This window comes from Poromitra crassiceps (genome assembly GCF_964638095.1).
Source record: "Poromitra crassiceps genome assembly, chromosome: 25".
In the NCBI taxonomy this organism is placed as follows: Eukaryota; Metazoa; Chordata; class Actinopteri; order Beryciformes; family Melamphaidae; genus Poromitra; species Poromitra crassiceps.
Window position 1 is genome coordinate 8,615,276 of NC_139649.1, and position 25,905 is coordinate 8,641,180.

The window sequence follows — 25,905 nt, forward strand, 5'->3', positions numbered from 1 at the left end:
TTGTCCCTCTTCTAATAATCAGGCCTATTATTAAGACATCAGAGGCCCCACTAGTTCTATAAATGGAGAGCATCACCCAGCTGGTTTATGACCTAAAATACATCAAATCATGCCACCACAGCCACCACACATCCATTTCAACTTGACAACAAACATTCCAAATGGAGCAAAGTTGTATTTCCTGTGTTTGCCAATACAATCATAGCTGTGACAGGAAATATGCTTGGGCCCAAACTGTTCCCTTAGCAACAGGATTCCACTTGATCGTGACACTCATATCTTTATGTTGCTATCTGGTTCACTGTAGTTGTTGGGGAGGACAACAACGAGCAAGTTAAGACCAACCCCATACACAGACAGTCCTCCTGTGTAGCCAGCAGCTGTGTAGTCCCTCCCCAGCCTGAGCACAGTGAAGGCTGCTAAATGCTCCATCGTCAGAGGGACGATGGTGGAGGGCTGGTAAAGATGGCGGCGCTCTCCGAGGATGGGAGGTACGGCTTGAATTGTGGCCGACAGAGCGCAGACAGAGTCACCGTTTTGCACGTCAAATTGACAGAAACCGCACTGAAAGCGTTAGAGGGCTACCAAAACTGTAAGGTAAGTGACACAGTTGTTTTTCCAGGGTAAAACGAGGGGTGTAGTCCCGATACGGGGTTGTATCAGCTGGTGAGCAAACTGCCACGCACAGCTAAAGCGTTAGCTCAGTTGTTGTTGGCACGGGAAGTTTTTGCTGACCAGCTAAGCTTTTTTTGATCAAATCGTCATTGTGTCATGAAATGAATCAGCGGAAGCAGTAAATATTGCTTTGACCTCGTGCTCTGGCTAACTTTGACGAACTGTCAAATGTTATTTACCTTAGAAAAGCAGTTGGAAAACTTCGACACTCTTGAGGTAGCCAACGTTAGCTCTATAGCTAAACCTCCTCTGCTGTGCTCTGGCCAGCAGCAAGTCCATTTCTTTCCTCGCCAAACTTCTTTGCCCAAAGAAGGAAAGTGCTGCTAGTAACTTAATATCGACGAATCAACTCGTCGCCAGAATACTCATCTACCTAGCTAAGTTGCATATTTTCCCAAATATGCATTTAACGGATTTAATAACTTGACTGGTTTGATATTAAAAGTAAACGTAACGACGTTGACTTTTACGTGAACTTAATTCGACGACTGTGTTTTCGTTGGGGGCTGTTTTTTTTCTTCTTTTTTTCTTTTTCTTTAAGAATTGACGAATCAAGCTGACTGGTCATCAACTCGCCATATATAGAGGTTGCAACAATCGGTCGTTGCAACTGGCTTGGAAACCTACTACTACATCACAATCTCGCATAGAAATGTAACTAAACTAATCCCAATTGTACAGCCACATTCCGGTCCAAATGATGCAAGTGAATGAGCTATAACGCTAGGGTCAATAATCTAATACCAATATCATCCATTGGTTTAGAGTTGAGAACTATTTTCTATTAGTACGTCGACTATTTGGCTTATCTGCCAAATTGCAGAAGATTGTAGCCATATTAACTTATGGTAACATGAGTAGAGTATCGCAATAAGCAAAGATGCAGCTAGCTTACATTAGTAAATTTGATACCCAGTACACCCCTAATAAATCTGGATAACGTTACACGTTCTTCATCCATGTCACATTGGTCTTTAGTGACATGCAGTATTTCTTCACTCAACAACAACTCACTTTAAGCAAATCTGCTCAGTTTCTCCCCAGAGCTGAATACCACCAGTCATTGTGAAGCATTTGAAACTTGGGTGCACTTATGGGGCAGTGCATACCTGTGGAGATTAAATATAACTTGTTAATCTTGAGCTGTACAGATGGTATTATCTTGTTGAGGTGCAGCACGGGCGAAATAAGCTGAGACGTCTGCAAGCCCTGAGGTGCAGAGGCCAAGCTACCTGAGGTTAACGGTGCCATCGACAACATATGTTATATAATACACAGTGTAGCCTAGCTCGCTCCACTTACGGTGGATGTAGTCAAGCATAGGACCGCAATGTTCAGAGGTCTCTGTGACGGCTGTTTATGGCACATGGAGTGTGTCGGTATGTATACGGCGCCACGTTAATCATAGGTGAAACTGCCCCTTGTCAAACCTGCGCAGTACAGATAGTGTTTCAATGTTGAAAATGTAGCTTTTAGTCAGAAAGCACAATTGGAAAAGATAGTTTTTCGTCGCTACCCCTCCCCTGACTGTATCTGAGCTGGCATAGCTAGCTAGCCATCACCAAGTTGAAGGAATTCTTTTGTGACAGCCCATGCTACAACCTTATTGGATGTGGTAATGGTGGTCCATACGCTGCATTGAACGCCAGCCTAACATCTCTTGCTGACTGAGCAGCCCAAACGGCCCTGCTTTTTGTTTCTCCCCCTCAGTGATGTGTGTGGGGGCTGAACGAGTCTCTGTAGTGTGGAAGCTGGCTAACTTTGTCTTTCTGTGTGGTGACACGAAATGGGATCAGAACTGTGTGTGTGTGTGTGTACTGGTTAGTGTGCGAGTGTATGTTGGGGGATGGGGTGGGGGGTGGGAGGTGGTTTAGTTTTCTGGTTTGATCCTTAAACTTCGTAGATAGGAAGAGGAACTTGGCTTAGCAGAATCACCATTTGTGAAATGCAGAGAAACAAGGTTCTGTTCAGGCTGGTTGTAAACTGAGTTATTTGGCCCTTGTTTTGACACATTCAAGTTGTATGTTAGAAAGTTCCTTTTTCCGACAGGACTTTTGAGCTCCAGAAAATGTACACAGGCTGTTGTTAATCAAGCTCCACATTCCACTCAAACCAGTTGACACGAGACTTGTTGAGAGGCTGTTCATCATCTGCATCTGGCCAACTGGTTCTACAGCTGAGTGAAGAAGCACGGAGTCGTCCTCAGCATGGTTCATATTCATACCCATCCTAATCTATAGTGCGACAGAGGAGCCCCTGCTCGTTTGTGGCTGTCCACTTCGTTTCAAGTCGTCACCAACACAAGCCGGCAAACACTGACTGCACAAAAACGAGTAGAACCTTCAACAATATCCTCCTAAAAAAACAAACTGTCTTCTTCTGATGTTATGCAAGTTCCAGCACTTGCGTTTAGATGTCTGAAAAGTCAATGCTCCAAGGGAGGGAGTGCCTCTCTAAACCACTTTAAACGAGAAATGGGTAAAGTAAGTTGTGAACTTACTCATTCTCTCTTTTTAACGTAAGGCTCTGCTGTTTCTGTGTTTTTTGGCGTGAGAGTTTAATATGGTGTAACATGTCCCGCAGGTATTATTAGGCCGGTATTGTCATGAAGGCCTTTTCTATAGGCTACGTTCTTTTGTGGCCTCCCAGTCTTGTCTGATTGTCCTGATAAGCTTGTGCTTTTCCAACGTGATATGGGCTTTAACTGTGTTTCTATTCACTTTCAGAATGTACCTTCTTCGCGGCCAACAATACAATTCAAGGGACTCCAAGGCGTGAGTACATCTTTCCCCATGGGGTAGTAACGGGAGGGTGGATCATATCCCAAATCATTACGAATACTCTACTTAACTGTTTCTGTTCCAGACAAGAATAGATTTTCGTCACGGACAAATGTGATATTGCAAATCACACTTGCTTGATTTTGAATACATGTATGTATGACCCATATGTAGATCCAATGTGGTGGTGTTTCTTTGTGCAGCGATGTATCAACAGCGAGTTTTTGTGTCGGCTGTTTATAGAGATGCATGGATTCCAGTTTCTCAGAACCATTAAAAGAGTAGTGAGAACTTGATCAAATTAAAGTGAGCTTATTGCATGTATTTCTTCAACGTGCAAATTGTAGAACAATCTTCAGTCAAATAAAAATAAATGATTATAATGAAAAATATGACAATAAAGTAGAAGATACAGCCTCTTCTTCTTTTTTTACACTGGTCAAACAAGCTTATTGACAGTTTCCCCAAGAACAGAGCTTAATTTGGAATCCATTAACTGTTAAACAGTTAAGGGACAGTGCGAAAGGTTACAATATCAGGATAGTTTCGTTTACTGGACGCTGGAACGGTGCCAATCCGATACTATAGATACCGTCAGATTACAATGCGCGTACCGACCATTGAACTGATATAGCTGTGGTTGAAGTCATTTATAAGGTTTGTTAGTATTCGCAGTGCTCTCCTTTTAAAGTATCTGACAGACTGTTAGCGCACGGACACACACACATACGGGAAAGTGATAGACTCCCCAATGTCTATAAATACATCTCATCTGTAGCTTAAGTCCATGATATAGAAACCAGCTGAGATGTACACATACAGGCCTCCCCTTAGCTGCCCAGACCTCAAAGAGCCTCCTGTGTCATGCTAGCTCCCATGCTGTGCACATCACACCCTGTAGCTCAGACGTAGACGCTGCTCGAGGTATGTGCACACACACACACTGACCTGTAAGGGGATCTGCTAACGAAAGAGCGAAGGCCTAGTTCCAAGGTGTTTTCACAGATGGTTGTGTTTAGCATATGACTGCCTTTATATTCAGAAACAAACCCAAGTTTCTACGGCAGTCCACCTTAGCCCAGTTCTCTACCTCAGTGCTCACGGTGTAGGAAAAATGGATAGCTTGACAAATTGCTTCCATTCATTGATTTTATTGTCCCATGTTTGTGTGAATCTTTTTACAGCGCATTAAAATTCCCAAGACCGACTCCTCCTCGGACGCCTTCCAGAATTTCGACTTCTACTTGTCCAACGTGGGCAAGGACAACCCTCAGGGAAGCTTTGAGTGCATCCAACAACAGTATGCACCCAGGTAATGGAGTGGTCGACGGCAGTCGCGAGTAAATTTGCAATCACTGTTTGTATGCAAATGACACCCGGAGTAGGATTTCAGAGCACAGCACAAAGGTAGTGAACAACGGTATTTAATGCCCTGCGTCCGGTTTTGTGTGGCGGTCGATGCGCGTTCTCGTCGCCTCGCAAAAACAAAATGGTGAATGGAGTTGAGAGGCAACAGTTTGAGGAAGCACCGTCGAGCTAACTGCACTTCAGGGACTGCTGTGAAATCTCAACAAAACGGAGCATGCTAAGAAAGTTTATTTGGTAGCTCTTGTTTTATTTTGAAACCGATCAGCACACAGCTGCTGTGCAGAATACACAGATTAAGATGCACATCAGGCATGTAGAATTGTAGATAATGTCTTGGCTAATTAATTAATGACAAATATGTGATGACTCAACTTTAAATTAACATAATAACAAGGCTAAAGTGCACCTTCCCCTTTTTATCTAGTAGGCAAGGCTAAGAGGCACTTTCATGTTTGAAAATGTTGCTAATAAGCTAAATAAAGAGAATTTTGGAAATGGTATCATTTTTTCTCTCCTTTCATACAAAACATGTAGCGAAACCGTGACCCAAAAACCGAGGTACATATTGAACCGTGTGCTAACCAACTGTATTGTTGTTGCATCGAACCGTGGGCTCACTAACTGGATTGTTGCGTCCCTCGTTGCTCTCCTACCACACATGTTAGAATGTAATCCCTCTTTGCCTGCCCTCTCGTCTCTCCAGCTCGGGAGGCTCACACCTGGCGTCGCTGGGGACGGTACAGGACAAGGTCACCGTGTGTGCCACCAACGACTCCTACCAGGTGACACGGGAGCGTATGACCCAGGCCGTGGAGGACACGCGCGAACGTGGGACCAAAGTCATCAAGCCTGCTAGGGGCCAGTACAGAGGTAAGGGGCCCGCTCCTGCATTTTTCACTTGGGCCGTAAAAACTTCCAGCTGCTGCTGATCTGCAGACTCCCACCGTCCGATGCCAGGGCTGGATCCCAGCACACCAACATGGCTTTTTACATGCTCTCAACACCCCTCCTCTCTTTTCACACTGGGACTGAATAGGTGAACGCTGACAGCCCGGGCTCCATTCAAAGCCATTTTTGTGCCCCCCCGACTAAGCTATTTTGCCGTCTCAGTGTTTTCCAGATGAGCACTCTGACCGATAAGGGCCAAAGGAGGCAGATGAAGCCGTTTCTGTCAATCAATCAATCAATCAAATTTATTTATAGAGCACATTTAAACATGACACATGTCAACCAAAGTGCTGTACATAGGGTAGAGATACACAAAAAACATAGGGTAACCAAGGCATGAATCATCTAGAATCAGGAAATGCTAGCAGGTAGAACTGGGTTTTCAGGTTTGATTTGAAGGCCTCTATCGAGGGGGCGAGCCTGATAGAGGTGGGGGTGCTGTTCCACAGGACAGGGGCTGCGGCAGCAAAGGCACGGCCCCCCCTAAGCTTGAGGTTGAACCTCCGGACTCTCAGGAGCCTCTGATCGGCTGACCTGAGGGCTCTAGTGTTGGAGTAGGGGGATAGGAGGTCTGAGATGTAGGAGGGGGGCTGGTTGTGAAGTGCTTTAAATACAAACAGGAGAATCTTGAAATCTATTCTATAGCGTACTGGAAGCCAGTGAAGGGAGGCAAGGACAGGAGTTATGTGGTCTCTTTTGCGGGTTCCGGTCAAAAGTCTGGCAGCGGCGTTCTGTACTAACTGCAGCCGTTTCTGTCGTATTGACACGCAGCCTTGCCAGAATGCCACAGAAACGGCTGCAGTGTTGCTGCACTCCCTCCAGCAAGTACTGTGCATATTTAGCACCTACTACTTCCAAACAATCGAGGCTTGCTCTGCCTGCCTGCGCCCTCCCCTCCTACACGTGATGTACACAAACTACTTGTGGTGGGACATTTTCTTGTCCGCTGCGCCACTCTGCGCCTGGATTTGGGTCACACAAACGGAAAAGTAAAAGTAATCTTGGATAATCTAATTTGGCTCGTCGCTCTCGCACAGCCGCACCCACATGTCTTATCTAACTCAGCTGAGGTAGGACAAGGGTTGTGCAATGGAACAGCTTGTATTAATGTAATGTCCCCAATTTGTCTCTTCTTTAACCCACTGATGGCAAATTCTGCCACGGTTGAACGATACGTTTTATTGTGTTTAATTGGAGAGGGCTCATCCAAAAGGTTTGATGCCACGCCAATACGCCCATTTGGCCCGTACTCACAAATGCTTTGTGTGATATTTAATTCATCGTCATATAAAAATAACTTTTTAAGGTCCTGGGTTCGATTCCCACCTGGGACGCTGTGAGCGCTGAAGGAGTGCGTGCCTGTCCGCATGTCCTCGAGTGCCCACCGCCCGGGTGGGGTCGTCAAAAGGGCCTTTCTGTGTGGAGTTTGCATGTTCTCCCCGTGCCCCCTGGGGGTTTCCTTCATATAGGAACCCCTCATCAAAAACATGCAATATCCTGGTCGCTGAAGTGGTGCCTCCTCTGGTCGTTCGGGGGCGCCTGTTCGGAGGGAGGGGAACTCGTTGGAATAGCGTGATCCTCCCACGTGCTATGTCCTACCGGTGAAGCTTCCCGCTGTCAGGTGAAAAGAAGCGGCTGGCTACTGCTCATGTCTGGGAGGAAGCATGGAGCCAGTTTCGGCTCTCCCCAGATCAGCAGAGGGTGGAGCAGCAACCATGATAAATAAATTTAAAATTAGCACTAATGGGGGATAAAAATAAATCGGGGGCAAGGCTAGTGTTTTTACTATGCCTCCGCGGGCGGGTTGGCCGTTCGTCCGATGCTCGCTATTGCGATATCTCAGGAATGCCTTGACGGAATTTCTTCAAATTTTGCTTAAACGTCCACTTGGACTCAAGGATGAACTGGTTCGATTTTGGTGGTCAAAGTTCAAGGTCACTGTGACCTCATGACCGCCCATTTCATGCTCATTAATGCAATATCTCAGGAATGCCTTTACCTAATTTCTTCAAATTTGGCTCAAATCTCCACTTGGATTCAAAGATGAACTAATTAGATTTTGGTGGTCAAAGGTCAAGGTCACTGTGGCCGCATGTCCTTCCATTCCATCAAGGAAGGGGTCGGGGCTAGGGAAAATGGGCCGTAGCTATAGATGGGAAGGTCGTAGAGAGTCAGGGTTCGAGGGGTGGGTAGCGTCAGTCGCTGGCGGGATGTGGGTGGTTTTGGTAAGAGGTAGAGGTAGGACCATTTTCCATGTTGAGAACGATTAGCTTAGCTGTGTTGTTGAGGTACCCTCAAACATTGCCTTAAGTGCCATAAGGCTGAATGGCCACACCAGTGTGCCGTGGGCTTCCAGGTATTTGTGCTTGTATGAGTCTGGACAGACATGGATGTAGCCTGCAACTTGACTAGTTGGTGGAGGCATACATACAGCCACGAGGCGGTCATTTCTACTTTAATGCATAACTTCAACAAATCCTATGAAAATAACAATCAACAATGCGTAAACTTGCTCTACTCCTTACTTTGTCGTCTGTCGCATGCGCGGTTTTTAGCCGTCAACCCGGAAGTCATTGGCTCCAAATCAGTTGTAAGCTAAAAACATAGAAATACAGCTCAGAAAGACATGGCTTCAATTTAAAATAATCGGTAACTGTTACCACGAAAAGTCACACTGTTGTAATTATTAACAAAATAATTCAAATAGGGCACAAATTTGTCATTACTCTGGGGACTATTTTCGGTGCTGAGCCCGCAAAGTGTTTACAGCCGGCTTATTAAGTTGTTTGAGGAAAAAGTCCGCTGGTCCGGTGCATCGTGATGATGAAACATACTGCCCAGAGCAGCGTCATGGCTCTGTGACATGTTTTTAATCCTTTTTTTTAATGGAGTTCTATGGCTGCTTGGACATGGCTTCACTGGGCTACGTGGACTAGACTTGTTGGCAACACAAAATCATTACTGCTGTTGTCATTTTGATAGGATTTGTTGACAGTAAACAACGCCATTTTCTCCCCAATTGTACTTGGCCAATTCCCCCTGCTGCCGCAGTTGCTGCCCCGCCCTCTGCCGATCTGGGGAGAGCCATAGAGGCCATTTACACCTGGCGTTGACATGTGGTTTCTGCCATCAGATTACAATCGGATTGTATTTGATCACTTCTGCCTGATTCCATTTACACCTGGCGTTAACATGCATTTTCTGCAATCTGATTGCAATCAGATTGCAGAAATGGTTGTCCTCTCAATCCGCATAAAGTTGGTGTATCCAGATTGAGAGGACACATTGCATTTACACTTGTGTTCAATGTGTACACAATGCATCCCTGACCACCTCCGGAGGTGGTTTGGCCGATCAGATTGCAATCCTTCTTCAATGCGTTTTGAGGGTGTTCACACCTGGCATTTCAATTGATAAAACACAATCTGATCGCAATCTCATCACAGAAAACGCATCTTAGCGCCAGGTGTAAATGACCTCATAGACACATACACGCTTCCTCCGATACATGTGTAGTTGCCAGCCGCTTCTTTTCACCCAACAGCGGGGAGCTTCACCGGCAGGACGTAGCACGTGGGACGATCATGCTTATTCCCACCAGTTCCCTTCCACCTCGAACAGGTGCCCCCCGACTGACCAGAGGAGGCGCTAGTGCAGCGACCAGGACACGTACCCTCATTCCGGCTTCCCACCCTGCAGACAGCCAATCGGGCCTGCCAGCCTTATTCTTTATATAGATCAATTGATGTTATAACTTTCATATGGCAGTGTTTGGCAACTATAGAAAGGGAAGGACAGCGCTTCAGCCAGCTGTGAGCAGGTGCAACCAAAAATACAACAACTAGAAAATACTGCGCAGCTCATGCACACAGTCAATTTTAAAACCACTTCATTTATTCAGCTTTAAAGACGAGCTGAACCCAACGGAACCCAAGTGGCGTGAGGGTTGGAGACGTTTCAGGCTGAAAACAAATCTTGTCTGAGATGATGGATGGTTGAGAGGCGGGCCATAGCATGTCGATGATTTGATTTGACAGTCCTGGGGGCCGGATTTGGCGTTGGCCAATCCTGGCATGTTCCGCCCCCAAATAGAGTGGGTTTCAGCCTGTTGTGGCGCTACGCGACTGGGATCCGCGGAGAACCTGGCAGCCAGCTGCTTCTGTCTGGATAGGAGCGGAGAATCCGAGGCATGAGTGCTGCCTGCCCGCCTGGAATCTCCGAGGGGCCGGGCTAAGACCCGCGTACGTTAACATTATCCTGGAATGCGGGTTTAACGAGCCAGTTTACATGTCTTTGCATTCTTAGACATTACCGTTTGCTTTATTTTGTATGTTACATACAATTGGCCAAGTTATTAGTTAGTTTATGGACTAGAAATTCTGCCAGGTTACAGACACTAGGCGCCATTTTCTCCTTCATTTGGAGGAGAAAATTCTCCTGAAATGAAGATTGATTGACAGCTGCCATGTCGTGATATGATTGGGGTAGAAATTTGATAGTACTATGTGACGTCAGCAAATCTTGAAAAATTTACTTTTCATGTGAAAAAGTGTGGAAAAACTAAAGAAATTAGATTTTTGGGAATTGTTTTGCATACATTATAAAATAGGTGCACTGAATACCCAGGTATTTGAACTAAAATAAAAACAAGTAATTTTTGGGTTCAGCTCGTCTTTAAAGAAAGTCCTGGTTAAAAAGGTCATTAAGGCCCATTGCAAGGCCTTGGTCAGAATACATGGCAGTAAGACTTAATTAACTAGATGCAGTAGAACGTAATCGGCAGAGGAGGCCAAGGTTTCCTTCCTGGTTCTAGGAGCCCTGGGAAATGGAGGAGAGACGAGCAACATAATGTAAGTTACTATGGTAGCCAGACTGAGGGTTGTAGCACTGTGCTTAAAAATAAAGGACTATACCACAAACATTGACATGATAGTCTCAGCTGCAACACTCGGTACAGTCTGTTTCGAGATTCAACATGTTTATTGTCACTCCGTTGTACAAGTACACTTGTTTGAAATTCTTAGGCCGGGAGACTCCATATGACATCAAATATAAGACAAGGTGCAAAAAGCAACAATATATAAACATGACATAGCATAAAAGAAAGAGAAAAAACACACAAGAACAATAGGAATATGAATATAAATATGAAAAAGAAACTATAGCGAATTGCAGTGCAGGGTACTACGATTGCAATGAAGTTGCAAGAGGTAGCAGACTTAGCAGTACAGTTGTAAGGTATATGGTTAGAACATTATGCTGTTGTAGTCTCAGTTAATTATTAAGCTGGATAAGAATGCATGTCTGCACTGTTGACAGTGTATCAGCTGTAGTTAGTTTTCTTGCTTAGACTCCCTTCAAATAGCAGGTGTGACTTTTTGGAGACGTCTGGCTCGCTGCACAAACTGAAGTCAGTTAAAAGGTCCTGAGGTGTGTTTTGTGGCCCTTGGGGATCTAATTTGCATACACCGGCCCAGATGGAAACTGGGAAACGAGAGGAGCAGCATAGAAAAGGGCGGAGCACGGGCATGTTGCAGCTGGTTCTTCAGAGCGAGAGCGCTATTAACCCGTGCTAACGGGGACTTACAGTAACCTTGTTTACTTTTTACAGAAACTTGGATTTCATGGGAACCTGTTCAATCCCCGTCATTATGAATGTGGTGGCATTGAACTTTGAAATGGTGATCAGTACCAACACGCGACTGTGAGAAGAACATTTAAATGTGCTATTAAGCTGCCATACTGTTGCCTTGTTTAACCCCTGCTGCTGCATGTCAAGCATGTGGAGTCACCAGGCAGACTATTTCTGAAGGAGAAAGCTTCCCAGCAGCTGAGGCAAGCTATTCACCTGCAGCAGTCTGTCATCAGCCTGTGACACAACACAAACTGTGTGAGAGGAGAGCCCTGCAGTGCACTCCCTCACACTGCATTTAGTCTCTCAGCATTTAGCCAAGGAAGGGGGCAGCAAGTTTCTCCTCGCTCTCTAACCATAATCTCTTAAAGAGCTTTTAGTATTTCATAATGACGGGGAAGTGGCCAGGCATCCTGACTAAGCACATGGCTTAGCAGCACAGAGCAGAGGGGGTCTCTTGATGATCTTGGCTCTTCCATATACGGGGCTTAAAGACGTCCGGCCAGGTGCTGGTTTTCCGGCATGCAGTACAGGTGTTTTAGATTCACAAAACTGTTTTCGACCAAAAAAAGAGAGAAAGAATTCACTTCACATAGGTTTATGTTTTTGATGCGTTTGATGCGAGTAATTTTTTGTCTTTATTTATTTTATCAGCAAGCTACTTTTCTATTACTACGATTCCGTAGTGTAGCACAGCTGAACTATGGAAACAAAGTGTTTATGAAAGCTGGTGAAGATACTGAAGACGGGAGTAACCGGGGAGACAAAGAATACTAACCTGACTCTGCCAGACGGGGGCGGTATTGTGTTCACAAACCGCACAATACCGCCCCCATCTGGCAGAGTCAGGTTAAAAGAATACGGGTGTAGACGTTGAAACCATTTGGCACTTGGTGCAACAAATGAAGGGAACTGGGTGTTTATTCCGCACTGTGTGCTCAACCAGCAGAATGAAAGTGTGCTCTTTCCACATGAAGGTAAATCCCAGACAGCCACAACGCCGCTATGCACGCACTCCCATATCTGACCACATTGCCGGGAGCGATAGTTCCAGCTGCCGCTCCAGCACAGCAATGACGCACAACGTGATCTGTCTTTCACAATTTACAATACGGATGTTCATTTTGAAAATTTTCCAAAATCGATAATCGGTGAAAATTAACGATCAATTATCGATTATCGATCATATTAAAGGGATAGTTCACATTTTTTAAAGTCTAGCCCTATTTGCTACTTGCCAATGATGATGTTGATTGGTAGAGTTCTTTCTCAGCACAATCCATCCTGTTGCTCATAGTAGCTCTGGGAAGTTGTGTAAAAACGAAGCAAAGGTCACTGGGGTCACGGTCCTGTATGTACAAGCTGACTGAAGCTCACTGAAATTTACTTTGTGTGCAGTGTGGATGAAATTTTTGCGATCCTCAGTCAGCTTGTACATACAGGACCGTGACCCCAGTGACCTTTGCTTCGTTTTTGCCCAACTTCCCAGAGCTACTATGAGGAACAGGATGGATTGTGCTGAAAAAGAAATCTACCAATCAACATCATCTTTGATAAGTAGCAAATAGGGCTAGACTTTAAAAAATGTGGACTATCCCTTTAATACTTAGAATTTTTTTTTTTTTTTTTTTTTTTTTACAAAATGAATGCCTATGGCAGAAAATACGAAAGACAACGTGTTCTCCTCAATGAACTCTTTATTTCAATGTGTCTCCTCTCCAACACTGCTGTCCCCGGCGCATGCCGGTGTGAATTCCCCATGTTTAAAACAGTTTTGTTGGCACAAAGGCCCGTGCCCAGCCAGAAAACTAGAGACTATATGAAGCTCCACCTCACGTTAGTCGGCTGTGCAATGGAGTGGGGCGAGGAGGAACGAATTCCACCCAAACCTAGTCAATTTTTTTATTTTTTATTTTTATTTTTATATAATAACAAAATCGATCCAGGATCGATTCCAGTCCTTAACGATCAATTATCGATTTTCGATAATTGATGAACATCCCTAATTTACAATCATCATCATTCAGCATAAAATGTAGCATTGCTTTGGCTGTTCTCTACAGAGGTCCCCAGGGGTCACCTGGTAAGAACAAGATGATTGATGTGGAAATCCATAAACCACGCATGTTTTTCCAGTAAACCGGGCCCTCGAATTAGTCATCAATGTGCACAGAGTCCTAAACGGATGAGTAGACCACGCACACAGATTTGTGTGTAGATTGAGAACGTCAAACAGGGACCACAGCCGCCCACAGTTTCCAGAGAATTGTACTCCAGTCCATTGTACGCCTACTTGTTGTTTTTTCTATATCCAAATCATTACCTTTTTCTCTGGTCCTTGTGGTCCTTTGTCAGACTGTAATTATCACCGTGAAGCCCAGTCCTTTATTCTAGTCATGATTTGTTGAATTGAAATATTTCAGATGTTTCACTTTCCGTCCGGTTCCCAAGGTCCAGTGGAGATTGGATCTGATTTATTTGAGCAAATGCAACTGTCTCAATCCGTGAAATTGCCTCCTCGTCTGTTGTAGGGAGTCGTCTCAGAAAGGAGCAGTCCTCCTCGCTGATCTGCTCTATTGTTTGAACCTGTCTTCAAGCACACAGTGAATTTGGGTGCTGCCCTGTTTGTGAAGGCTGGCCATGCAGGGGCCATGCAGGGACCATGGTCAGGCCATGCAGGGGCCATGGTCAGGCCATGCAGGGGCCATGGTCAGGCCATGCAGGGGCCATGTAGGGACCATGGTCAGGCCATGCAGGGGCCAAGCAGGGGCCATGGTCAGGCCATGCAGGGGCCATGGTCAGGCCATGCAGGGGCCATGGTCGGCTCTTATTGAGATTGGTCATTTCTTACCTTTGGAGGTTGGCGCAATGTGTGTGGAATAGGGATGGGCATTTTTTCAAGCAGCAATGAAAATTCACTGGCAACTATTCCAAGATCATACCCCCCCCTAGGCTAGCCACATTGACTTTAGCTAGCCAGGCTAACTAGCAAGCTCGACCGTAGTCCAGATGGCCCAGGGAACACCAGACAGAATATCAGCTTTTCTTCATGCAGTAACGAAACTTGAAAGCTTTTCCTTGTGGCCGAGTGGTGTTTTATTGCCGTAACATCGCTAGTGTGAAACAGGGCTGAGTAGGTAGTTGAAGATTTGGTGGGCAGGAGTAGGGATGCACGATATATCGGCAATCATATCGGTATCGGCCGATGTTAGTCATTTTTTAACATATCGGTCATATCGGTATCGGTCAGATGTTGCAATGTTAATATCGGTTATCATTATCAGCCAAATTCTTCACATTGATATGAAATAATGCAGTAAATCTATGATTTATGGGCTTTTCCAAAGGCTTTGCAAATAAAGAAATGCATAACTTTTTCAAATTCAGTGTTAACATGTGTTTTTCAGTATGTACAAAATGTGATGATCATAAAAATGTGGTTTTATACAGACGGATCATATCGACATCGGTAAATATTGGTTATCGGCCATAACAGCAATGTTAATATCGGTTATCGGCATCGGCCAAAATTTTCATATCGGTGCATCCCTAGGCAGGAGTGGTGTTGAGCCGAGCGCATGGGTGCATTAATTTGACTATCAGCCTGCAGCAGCGAGCTCCAGATCATCAGCACCCATACTTTAATGCAGAGAAGGAAAAGGTGCGCTTGATGTGTCATCCTCTTGTCTTTTCTGCCTCTAGGAAAGCAAGTCCATATCCGAAAACCGGCGCCGTTGGTCCCAGAGGTCGTCCCGGAGCGCAAGCGCTCGACACCCATCAACCCAGCCAACACCATCCGCAAGTGCCTTGCCAACAACCCTGTGTCCCAGAAGCCGTCCCGCGATCGCCTAATCCACCTGCTGGCGCTGAGGTCCTACAAGAAGCTGGAGGTGGTGGCCAGGTTGCAGCGGGACGGGATCAGCCAGAAGGACCGCAGCTCCATGGGTACCACCCTACAACAGGTACGGGGGGGGGCGGGAGACGGCATTTCCTGCAAATCATAAGCACGTGCATGGTCACTGCATAGGTTTGTTGGAGAATGGCTGGAGGAGGAGTCATATTTCTTTAAAGGCAGTTATAGGCATACGTGTGCTTTATCAATATTGAGAAAGCAACTGTCGAAAGGGCAAGTCAACAACTGATTTGTATTGACAATGGGGAAGGGGAGTCTACAAATTGTGTGTAGGAGGAATAGCATTTTTCACAAAAGCTGATATTATTTACCTTTTGAGATATGTCCCTAGCAGTTATATTATTGACCTTTGAGATATGTCCCTAGCAGTTATATTATTGACCTTTGAGATATGTCCCTAGCAGTTGTGTGCTAAAGTGAATTGTCTGCTCTGCCCCAAAGATCCCCTTGACCTTCTCAAACGTTTGAGCATCACATGCAAATGAGTGTGAGAAAAGCCTGCTCACTGCACAATGACTTCCATTCACTTTGTTTTAAGACCAAGTGGCTTGTTTCTTGCCACAGTCACACATTTACATGTGCGCAGATGTTTAGCCAGCACAGGAAATGGGAAGTTTCTATACATGTTGATATATGCGTATATGCTGCTGTACACCTCTGATGCTGAGAGAGTTCAGCTTTCACACTCTGTGTGTGTGTGTGTGTGTGTGTGTGTGTGACAGGTGGCAAATCTGAACCCCAAAGACAACTCGTACTCGTTGAAGGACTTCATTTACCGCGATATCCAACGAGACTGGCCCGGCTACTCTGAAGATGAAAAGGTCCAGATCGACAGGATGCTGACTCGGTACAGAAATGGCTCTTTTGGCTCTTCAGAATCAACACTCTAGGCTTCAGGACATAATTGCTCAAACTATTTAAGCAGACATTTGCATTTTTTTTATGGAATGGATTAATCAGGTCTGATCCTCTTCTTGGTCTTGTTTACTTCATCGCTGTGGCGATTGCTTGAAAGATTGCTTATGTGCGTCTGCTCGTCAGTCAGGCAGCACCAACAACTTAAAGCCTTTACACGCTTGTGCGTCGCAAAGCCCTCGCTGAATGCGCCGAGCGGTAACGCCGCGGCCGGCGAGTCTGCCGGCATGCAGCTCCTCGAAAATGGGACTCGATGCAGCTGACACGAAAAGCGCAGGTATAATATAACCAGGATTGGGGAGTAACGGATTACATGTAACGCCGTTACGTAATCTGATTACAAAAAAACGGTAACTGTAGTCACAGTACATTTTAAAATGTGTAATCTAGATTACAGTAACGGGGGTATAGTAACGATGTTACAGGCGGGATTACATTCGCCCTTGCCTCTTCATTCATTTTACAAAATAACAACAAGAAACGGTGTAGCCTACTGTGTGCTGGTGACTGACTGTGATGAGGACGAGCGAGGCGGAGCAACAGCACTTTTACGTTCGCTCAGTGTTTAGACAGATCAAGCGCCTTCCACATGGATTCTACTGAAAATATCATGCCGCTTGTGTGTAGGGCTGCCAGGCAGTGGAAAATCTGCATTGAATGTATCTGCCTGATACCCGTGCTGACAAACGCTGCTCTAGTCGGCATGGGGCGAGAGGTTTTTACCGGTACTTTCACTTACGGCCACATTCCACTGAGTCCGTGTTCGGTCCGTCTGCGCTGCGGTACGGCTTCGGAGCCGATACGTTTCCACTCTAATCATTGTGTCAACTCCCACCTACTCCGCTGCGTTGCGTGTCTACTCCGTCCCAGCTCCGACGATCCGGAGCTCTCCGAAAAAGATACGCAAGGCTTCTATTTTTCACGGATGTCGGAGCAAAGCTGCAGCAAGTTGGGTCAGGCGTGGAGTCAACAGGGGCAGAAGTGCTTACAGCATTTCACTTCGTGTTTCAAGATTAAAGCAACAAGCTGCGTCTTCCACTCCACATCATGAAAAATACCCATAACGTAAATTAAAGTGGTCTTAAAAATAACTCTTGTTGTATTCTCCTTAACTTCATGTTGGTATAAACATTCTTATCTGGTTATCAATGGTAAAACATGCTTCATCTAGTTAAATAAGGGTTTTAGCCAGGACTCTTGACCAGGACTCCCTGGAAGAAGAGAGCTTGTATCCCAATGGGACATTCCTGGATTAAAAAAAAAAAGTAATCCAAAAGTAACTGAAAGTAATCCCTACTTTACTTTTAAATAGTGGTAATCGGATTACGTTACTAAGTACAATTTTTAACAAGTAACAAGTAACTTTAAGGGATTCCTATTTAAAAGTAACCTACCCAACCCTGAATATAACAGGACAGAGTGAAAGCTATTACCAAGTATATGCACTACATTTTCTCCTTGGGCTAACTTCTAGTCATTGAAATCATAGTGAAATCACACAATTTACTTATTTTGCTGGGGACTCCCCTGCGACCCCTCGTCAAGCTGACGTTGGGGTATATGGGACTAGCCGGCAAGGCTCCAAGTCGAGGCGGACGCACAAGTTTGTTTTCCGCTTTAGATACCGAGCTTTCAGTCTCTCATATTGACACATTCTTATTCTTCTTCATAGATTGTATGCAGGATTCTATTTGGGTCAAACTTATCTCAGTGGACAATGAGACGAATGAAAAAGTCGTAACAACATTCAAGCAGACATACATTAAACCCAATGGATTCATGTTAATAAATATGTTTGTTTAGCAGGTCCTAAAGTAATCATCAGTAAAGCGCTTCCTCATAACATGCCTTTTCTCTGCTCCAATCCTATTCCCCACCACCCGTTCCTTTCTCTAACAGCAAATTGGGTCTTACTGAGCCACTTTCATCAAGTTCCCCTAAAGACGGCCTGTCTTCATCCCCACAGGTAACACACACAGACACACACAGGTAACCACACAGACACACACAGGTAACACACACAGACACACACAGGTAACCACACAGACACACACAGGTAACACACACAGGTAACCACACAGACACACACAGGTAAGTTAACCACACACAGACACACATGTAGGTTAACCACACACAGACACACACAGGTAACACACACAGGTAACCACACAGACACACACAGGTAACACACACAGGTAACCACACAGACACACACATGTAGGTTAACCACACACAGACACACACAGGTAACCACACAGACATACACATGTAGGTTAACCACACACAGGTAACCACACAGACATACACACATACATTGACACACGGTGAAGTAAGCAATTGTTTGTAACCACTTTTGGTTGTGCTCTTGCAGAAGCGGCAGGCAGAGTTGACCGACTTCATCGATCCTTTGGCACCAAAGAAAGCCCGCATCTCCCACCTCAGCAACCGAGGGCCGGCCACGTCCTCGTCCTCTGACCGCCGCGAGGACGAGAGCAGCCCCGCCTCTAAGCGTCCATCGCTACCCGCCAGCAGCGTCACCTCGGCCCCTCCCGCCCACCTCCCCATCTCCTCCCACCCTCCTGCACCCTCTCACCAGCAGCCCAGTCCTCCGGCCTCCAACTCCAATTCACCCAGCACGCCCGAGGGCCGCGGCACCCAGGACCTGCCAGTGGACCAGAGCTCCTCCTGCAGGGACCCTTCGCCCAGCCCCACCCGCAGCCCCCTCTCCTCCTCCTCCTCCTCCTCCTCCTCCGACAGGACCCCGCAAGACCGCTACCGCCCCCCTGTCCCGGGCCCCAGACCAGCCACCTCCCCCAGCCCTCTCCCTCTTACCTCCCCCAGCCCTCTCCCTCGCACCTCCCCCAGCCCTCTCCCTCGCACCTCCCCCAGCCCTCTCCCTCGCACGTCTCTCACGGTCAGCTCCACTGTGGTCACCAGCCCTCCCTCGTCCAGCAGCACTACTAGCAAGAAGTCCAAGAAGAAGTCCAAGAAGCACAAAGAGAAGGAGCGAGTGAGGGAGAAAGACAAACGCAAGGAGAAAGGCAGCTGTAGCCCTACCAATGTAGCAGACCAGGCTGAGGAGAGCCACAAACCCAGTAAGAGGCACAGTGCTGAGGAGGAGTTGAGAGAGGTCATCACCAAGAATCCCCCAAAAGACCAAGGTGTGTGTTTCTTGTGTCGTTTAATTATCTTTATACCATGGTCTGGATGAATGCTTGTTTCCGATTGGCCGGCTACCCAACTTGCACAGTTGTTTAATCAAACAGCACAGCTAACGTTATTCAACTCGCTACATTAGTTTCTATGAGCTGAGCGAACTAGATTCCCTGCACCACACCGACTCGTATCCACGGGTCGTCCTATTTATTGGAACAGCGAACAACGTTTCCACTGCATGTTGAAGCCGACGGGACGGCAATGATTGTTCCAGGTATTAGTCTGTTTCCCAATTGTTGCTAGGTAAACCGTTATGGCTTGTGAAAAACTTTTTGATAGCTAAACTTGCACAAAAATGTGTGAATGCTTTTATTTTATATCGTTTTCAAATGACCATGTTATAAGCGGGATAATCAACTCCTAGGTGTGCGTTAAACGGTTGTAATGCACTGCGTAGGGTGGTTCTTTGCCTCCACATCGTGCATTAAAACCGTTGAACGCACACCTAGGAGTTGATTATCCCTTACGACATATAACCAACTGTTTCTAGAGTTAAATGGCCTACCAAACACTGCCTGCTCAAGCATTTGGATTCTTGCACAGCTGTCGGCTTACTCAAAAGTGTGCGTTTGGATACGCTGACTCAAATCGACATGTCTGCATTGTTTGTTGCAGACGTTTCTTCGCTATCGTATCCAAGTTTCCTTCCCATTTATCTTTCAGACTTTGAAATCTAGCTTAGCATGTTTCAGTGTATATATGTCTGCAGTGTCTCCTTCTGCAGCCCGTCCAACCACAGACAGCTTGATCTCTGATTATATTTGCCTGAACATGTTGAGGCGTTGAACCGTTCTCTGCTTTTCTCTGTGGTCTGTTCGGCTTGATGTTGTAAATCTTACACATGTCGTTTTCAATGCTCTGTTGACTCCTACTCTACATTTTTGTGCCTCCCTCCTTTTAGCTGAAACCTTTTTTGATAAATTTATTTTTCTATTCCTGTTTTGAGGGTATTCAGTGATCCAGAAGAATAAGCAAATTAAAATGTAAAAAAAATAATGTGTTAATTTTAGATAATATATTATTGATTCTGTGTATCATTATGGATAATCATCATAGCACCTATATGCTAACACGTGCCTGTTTGTGTCTCTTCTCAGATGCCTCAGACAAAGAGAAGGTTGTCCACTCCACAGACTTCTCTTCCGCCATTGAGATGCCAGACTATGTAGTGTGAGTAACCCTCCTACTTTTGAAAGGATCTATGTTCCAGTAGTGTGGCTTTATTTTGCCTAAACGTGATGTACCCCTCAGCTACCTCGTTGTTGTTGTTTTTTTTACAACATTGTTAGGAAAACATAAAATGATTACACTTGGCTACCGTCTAAAGACAGTGAACTTTGATTATAACCAGATGCAGGAGAATTGGGATACATGAAATGCAACAAGAAACACATCTGTGTTTACTGTAAGTTGCATGATACAGTCTGGTCTGGTATTCCTGGTGCGTGTTGGAGCAGGAGGGCTGATCTAGGATTGGTTTTAGCTTTCGGATCGTCGGGAATGAGTTCAGGGAACAGGCCTCCCACACTGAAAGCCTTTATGGATGTTTGACAGGACTGGAAAACACCTCTCCAAATATTACAGAAATTCCACGTCCAGACGGGAAAGTTGGGGAATTTGATCAACTCTCTGGGGAAGTCTGGGAATATAATTGGTCACATTACTGATATACCTAAATGTATTTTCCAACGTTCACACGTTGGTTTGGCCACACTGTTTGGAAATGACTGACCTTGTGTGATTGTTGTGACACGTGTCTGTGCAGGAAGTACATGCCGTTGGCGTCCATGGACCAGCGGCAGACCTACAAGGATGACTTCAACGCAGAGTATGACGAGTACCGCCGCCTGCATGCCCGCGTGGAGAGCATCACCCGCCGCTTCACCCAGCTGGATGCCCAGTGCCAGAAGTTGGCACGTGGCACCAAAGAGTACCAGGTCATTTCTCTTGCTCCTATGTGTTGGTGTGGTTTAGTTTAGTGCGCATGTGTATTTGGTATGCTTTAGTTTTAATGATTGTTTAGAAGGCTAGGAATATCCCACTGGATATCACAATATGATAGACATAGACATGCCAATTCCTTCTCTAAAGCCAAATATGATCCCAATTGAGCATTTGAGATCGTCCCCCACCCACCCCCCCCAATCTGACACAGAATATGCCATCACTGTCATGAAGTCTGACAGCCCAGGTAGTCACTTATAATAAATATATTAGTTGTGAATCGTTGACCCCGGTGTGAATGGTCCAAAATCATTGCACCAGTAATAGAGCTAGTGTATTTATGTTTGTGCTCCAATTAGTGTGTGTACATGTTGGCAGGGGTGTAGTGGTGAATACAGAAACAAGGTGGGTAAACGACTCACCTTGGATCGTTTACCCACCTAGTTTCTCCTCATTGATTGTTACAGTTGATCTGAAAATAGGTGAATAAACTCTACCTCATTTCAAAGAGGTGGGTAAACTACGTTTACTAGCGTTTACCCCCCCCCCACTATGCCCCCTGCATGTTGGTGAATGCAGGGTACATTGTGTTTGAATGATATTTAACTGCATCATGAGTGATCAATCTTCATTTCAACTTTTTTCAGAAGGTACACGAAGAAGTGCTGAAAGAGTACAAGAAGATGAAACAAGTGAGTAATTATGCAGAAATCTTTTACAATTATGCACTTTAGACCGTTTGATTAGGCTCATTCCTGTAGTAGTCCGTTAAGTTATACATAATTACTTCATTATCAGCTGTATCGATTGGTTAGGACCACCAAAGAATTTCCATTCCATGCAGTTACAGTAGGTTTTAGTTTCGCAAGTTGTAGATCACACTGCAAAAAAAGACAAACATCTGGCCTGCTCTCTGAGAGCGATTTAATTCAGGGAGTTGGCACCTTGCATTATTTACATGTTCAAACAAATCTGAACAAGTCACATGACGTAGACACAGTGCCCCGTTAAGTAGCTGGTAAACAGTTATGCAGCCTCAAGGCTAATGTCCACCAGATGCGGTACGGCTCTATGCGGCTCTGGTACAGCTGCCGGAAACAGACTGTCGCCCGTGTAATACTGTAGATGGGCAACACATGCGGATCTGGCAGAAATACGCACAAAAATAACGACTGGAAAATTTTAAGCCAATTTTTTTTGACACCTTACCCCCAGGCTAACTCAGGCCTTAGACGCATGTTAGCATGGTGCAGCCCACCGAGTCAAGAGGGGGGGGAGAGAGGAAAATGTCAGCCAAGAGGAGAACACAGCTAACATTTGGTCCATAAAGTCTCTACTGATTGTTTTGGTGACATCAGTCAAAAGAAAAAAAGTGTTACTTTGTGACGGTGGTTTTGGTATTCTAATGTTGAGCCAGTGAGATAGCCTATGTGGAAGCTTACATCTTTGATGCGCCTGTCAATGGTCGGATTAATACTGTTTACTCTCGCTGCAATTTCCCCCCGTAATACATCTTTCTTTTTAACACTCTTCACTGAATTTTCCAAGTAAAATGTCTTCGTAACTTGAATTCTTCCAAAGACCAACATTTTCTGTTAGTAGAGTAAACAGAGCTGAGTGGTTGGATGCGGTTACTTGGTCGGCCATGTTTTCTACTTTGAAAAGAGTCCTGACTATTTGTTATATCTAAGCGATAGTCAAAGTCTATCTTTATGCCTAACTCATAGTTAAGTTTGTCTTGTGAGGCTACCGGTAGTTAAAAGTTTGTCTTGTGAGGCTACCGGTAGTTAAGTTTGACAAAAATATCAATCTGAATACTGAATCCAAACAGCAGGAGCTGCCGTTCGGGTGGCACACGGAGCCTGAAGCTTCTGGCATACTCTTCGCGCCCAGCCAAGCGCATAGGGCGCGCGGCGATTATGATGTCATCGCACGGGGCGTGTCGGGGGGCGAGGCCTGAGCGCGGCGCGTCCATGGAGATTTTTCTATCAGCGCGTCGGTTTTGCTGCCTGTGCCTGTGAGAGCTCCGTGGTAGGCTATCAGCGGATATCTGCTGTGATTGAGTCCTCACCGTCGTAAAGTCGCCTTTTGAAGCATGAAGTTAGATTATAACGAACTAGTTGTGTGGCTTAGCCTTCCCAAATGTTGAGGGTCGTTTTTTTAGAATTTAATACATAGAATTGGGAACGTTACATTCAATTTCATTCAGACTGCCTGGAGGAGCGAGCTGAGCACTGAGTATGTTCTGTTTTGGCCTGCGCAGAGTGCGTGCGCCCTCCTCGGAGCCCCGCCTCCAGCGCGTGCGTGAAGAGTATGCCAGAAGCTTGACGCTGTGTGTGTGTGTGTGTCTCTCTCTCTTGCAGCACAGCCCCAACTACCAGGAGGAGAAACGGCGATGCGAGTACCTGCACAACAAGTTGGCCCACATCAAGCGTCTGATAGCTGACTTTGACCAGCGCAGGGCCCAAGCCTGGTGCTAAGAGCACAGCACAGCCTGCCAGCTCTCCCAGTACATCTTCACTAATCAGTATTGAGAACGGAGTGTTGAACCGGGAGGGGGTATCCAGCTGGCTCTTATTTATTAATACCCCCTCTGTTACTGCCTCCACTACAACCTCCCTCTGCCCCCCCCCACCCCTTTTCCCCTTGTCCTCCTTCATTCCTTCCTTCTTTCCTACCTTTTTGATTCCACGGGCTACATTGTTGCCCGCAGTCTTGAAATTCTTACTTTCACTTCAACCCCCCCTCTTTTTTGTTTTCGCAATGGTTTCACCCAAAGCTCCTCTGGGATTCCATACCACTGGACCAGTGGAAGGAGCTACATGCATGTGTGAAGGGGTTTTGGTGACAACTTAACTCTTCTAACCTTTTGAAGGACTTTATCTCAAGACAGAAATGAACAAAAAAAAAAAAGACGGTATTTTTGAGCAGCAGAGAAAATATTAACATGTATTTAAGTAAAAGAGAAAAAAAGAGGGAGATCTATTTATTTTGGGACTCATAGTACAAAGCAAAGAGTCCGCAGATGATTTATTGTTTAAAAAGAAAAAGTGTAACTTTTGTCAAAAACAATGCAAAAAAAAATACCATGGGCCTTATGTGTTTGACTTTCTGAAGCCATTTTGCACGCAAGATCCATGTATCGTCTCGATTGGCTAGGATGGCTCTCCAGCTTCATTTCCTCTCTTTTCTGACTCACTACAAAAACTACTGGATAACTTTGCTCCAACACATTGCTATCTGCTGTGCCGAGTTCTCACCTGAAAAGGGAGGAAATGAGACCCAACAAAAGTCGTCATTTGAGCCGATTGAGACGCAACAGCAAGTGTGCATGGATTGTAAATTTAGTTGTGACGATGGCCATGTGGGGGTGGTGAGGTTGGGGTAACTAAAGGAGTATGTTCCCCTTGTCAGTAGGGGGCAGTATTCCCAGCACCAACAGTGTTTAATGTTCACGGTGCGTTATGGGTGCCTTAAGGTGTTTACATGTGGAAATGTTGAGTGTAAACACCTTAGCCTCACCTTAGCCTCGGGGGCCCTAGGGGTCTGCACAGAGGAACTGCCTGGCAACAGGCTGTGTGCGCGTGTGTGTTAAGTGTCTGTCTGTGTGTGTGTGTGTGAGTGTGTGTGTGTGTGAAGAGGCGGAGGGAAGAAGGGAGCATTAAGCCTGGGTGGTGTCGGAGTGTTACAAAGTGTATGAGTGTGTGTATTTGCATGATTGCGCGTTAACAGGAGTGACCGGTGAAAAGAGAAAAAAATAATGAAAAATGAGAAAATGAAAAAGACAAAAAAGCTGCTATAGTGTTTGTTTGAGCAGCCAGAGCACTCAGGATCAACCTGGCTGGAGTAACAGTACCTGTTCTTAATTGAGGAGATGTGGAGGGTCTTTAATTTCACAGTAGCCTGACTCTTGGCTCTGGAAGGGACCGCAGCCCACCTCTTCAGCTTTATCCAATGGCAAACAGTCTATTTTCTGTTTTGACAACAACAACAAAATCATCATCCCCCGGAGGACAAATCTGTATTACAATGATAAATGTATTTGATTCTCGATTTAAGTTCTGCCGAAATGGCTGAGCAGTGGAAGAATTCAGAATAGCATTTTTTATCCCAACTATGCTGATTTAGTTTGATGGATGGATGAATGGGTTCTATGAAAAATGAGAATATATTTTTGAGTCTTTATTTCAACAAGGGAAAAATTGTTTACAAACCTGTGTTAGAATGTTTGCCAAAAAATTAAATACTTTTCTGGTGTTGCATCCGTGGAGTAAAATTTCTGATTTGCTCTTAATGTTTGGAGACACCAGACTGATACTGGAATGTGTTCTCTTCCCTGCAAAATAAGTTGAGTAGCCGACTGTGGCGTTTAGGGATGCGAAGAGGAATGTATTCACTCCCTTAGACCAATAAGTGGAGAGTTTACTCCCTGGTGTTGCAGTGGGCCTTCTCAGCAATCTTGTCTCATGGACACTCAACAATAGTTTTGGACATGGAAGCCTCATATGTCCTAT

General features: G+C 45.4%; 1 protein-coding gene across 1 annotated transcript; it reads left to right on the forward strand.

Moving 5' to 3' along the window:
- Positions 1–423: 423 nt before the first annotated feature.
- Positions 424–24,409, forward strand: ell2 (elongation factor for RNA polymerase II 2; the record flags this gene model as incomplete). Its single annotated transcript, XM_083661114.1, has 12 exons — positions 424–597; positions 3,402–3,449; positions 4,640–4,767; positions 5,527–5,693; positions 15,106–15,365; positions 16,039–16,163; positions 18,131–18,197; positions 18,603–19,392; positions 20,545–20,617; positions 21,213–21,384; positions 22,039–22,083; positions 23,755–24,409. 12 exons carry the CDS (start codon positions 424–426, stop codon positions 23,869–23,871), a joined length of 2,166 nt encoding a protein of 721 aa, XP_083517240.1. The 3' UTR covers positions 23,872–24,409.
- Between the last annotated feature and the right edge of the window lie 1,496 nt (positions 24,410–25,905).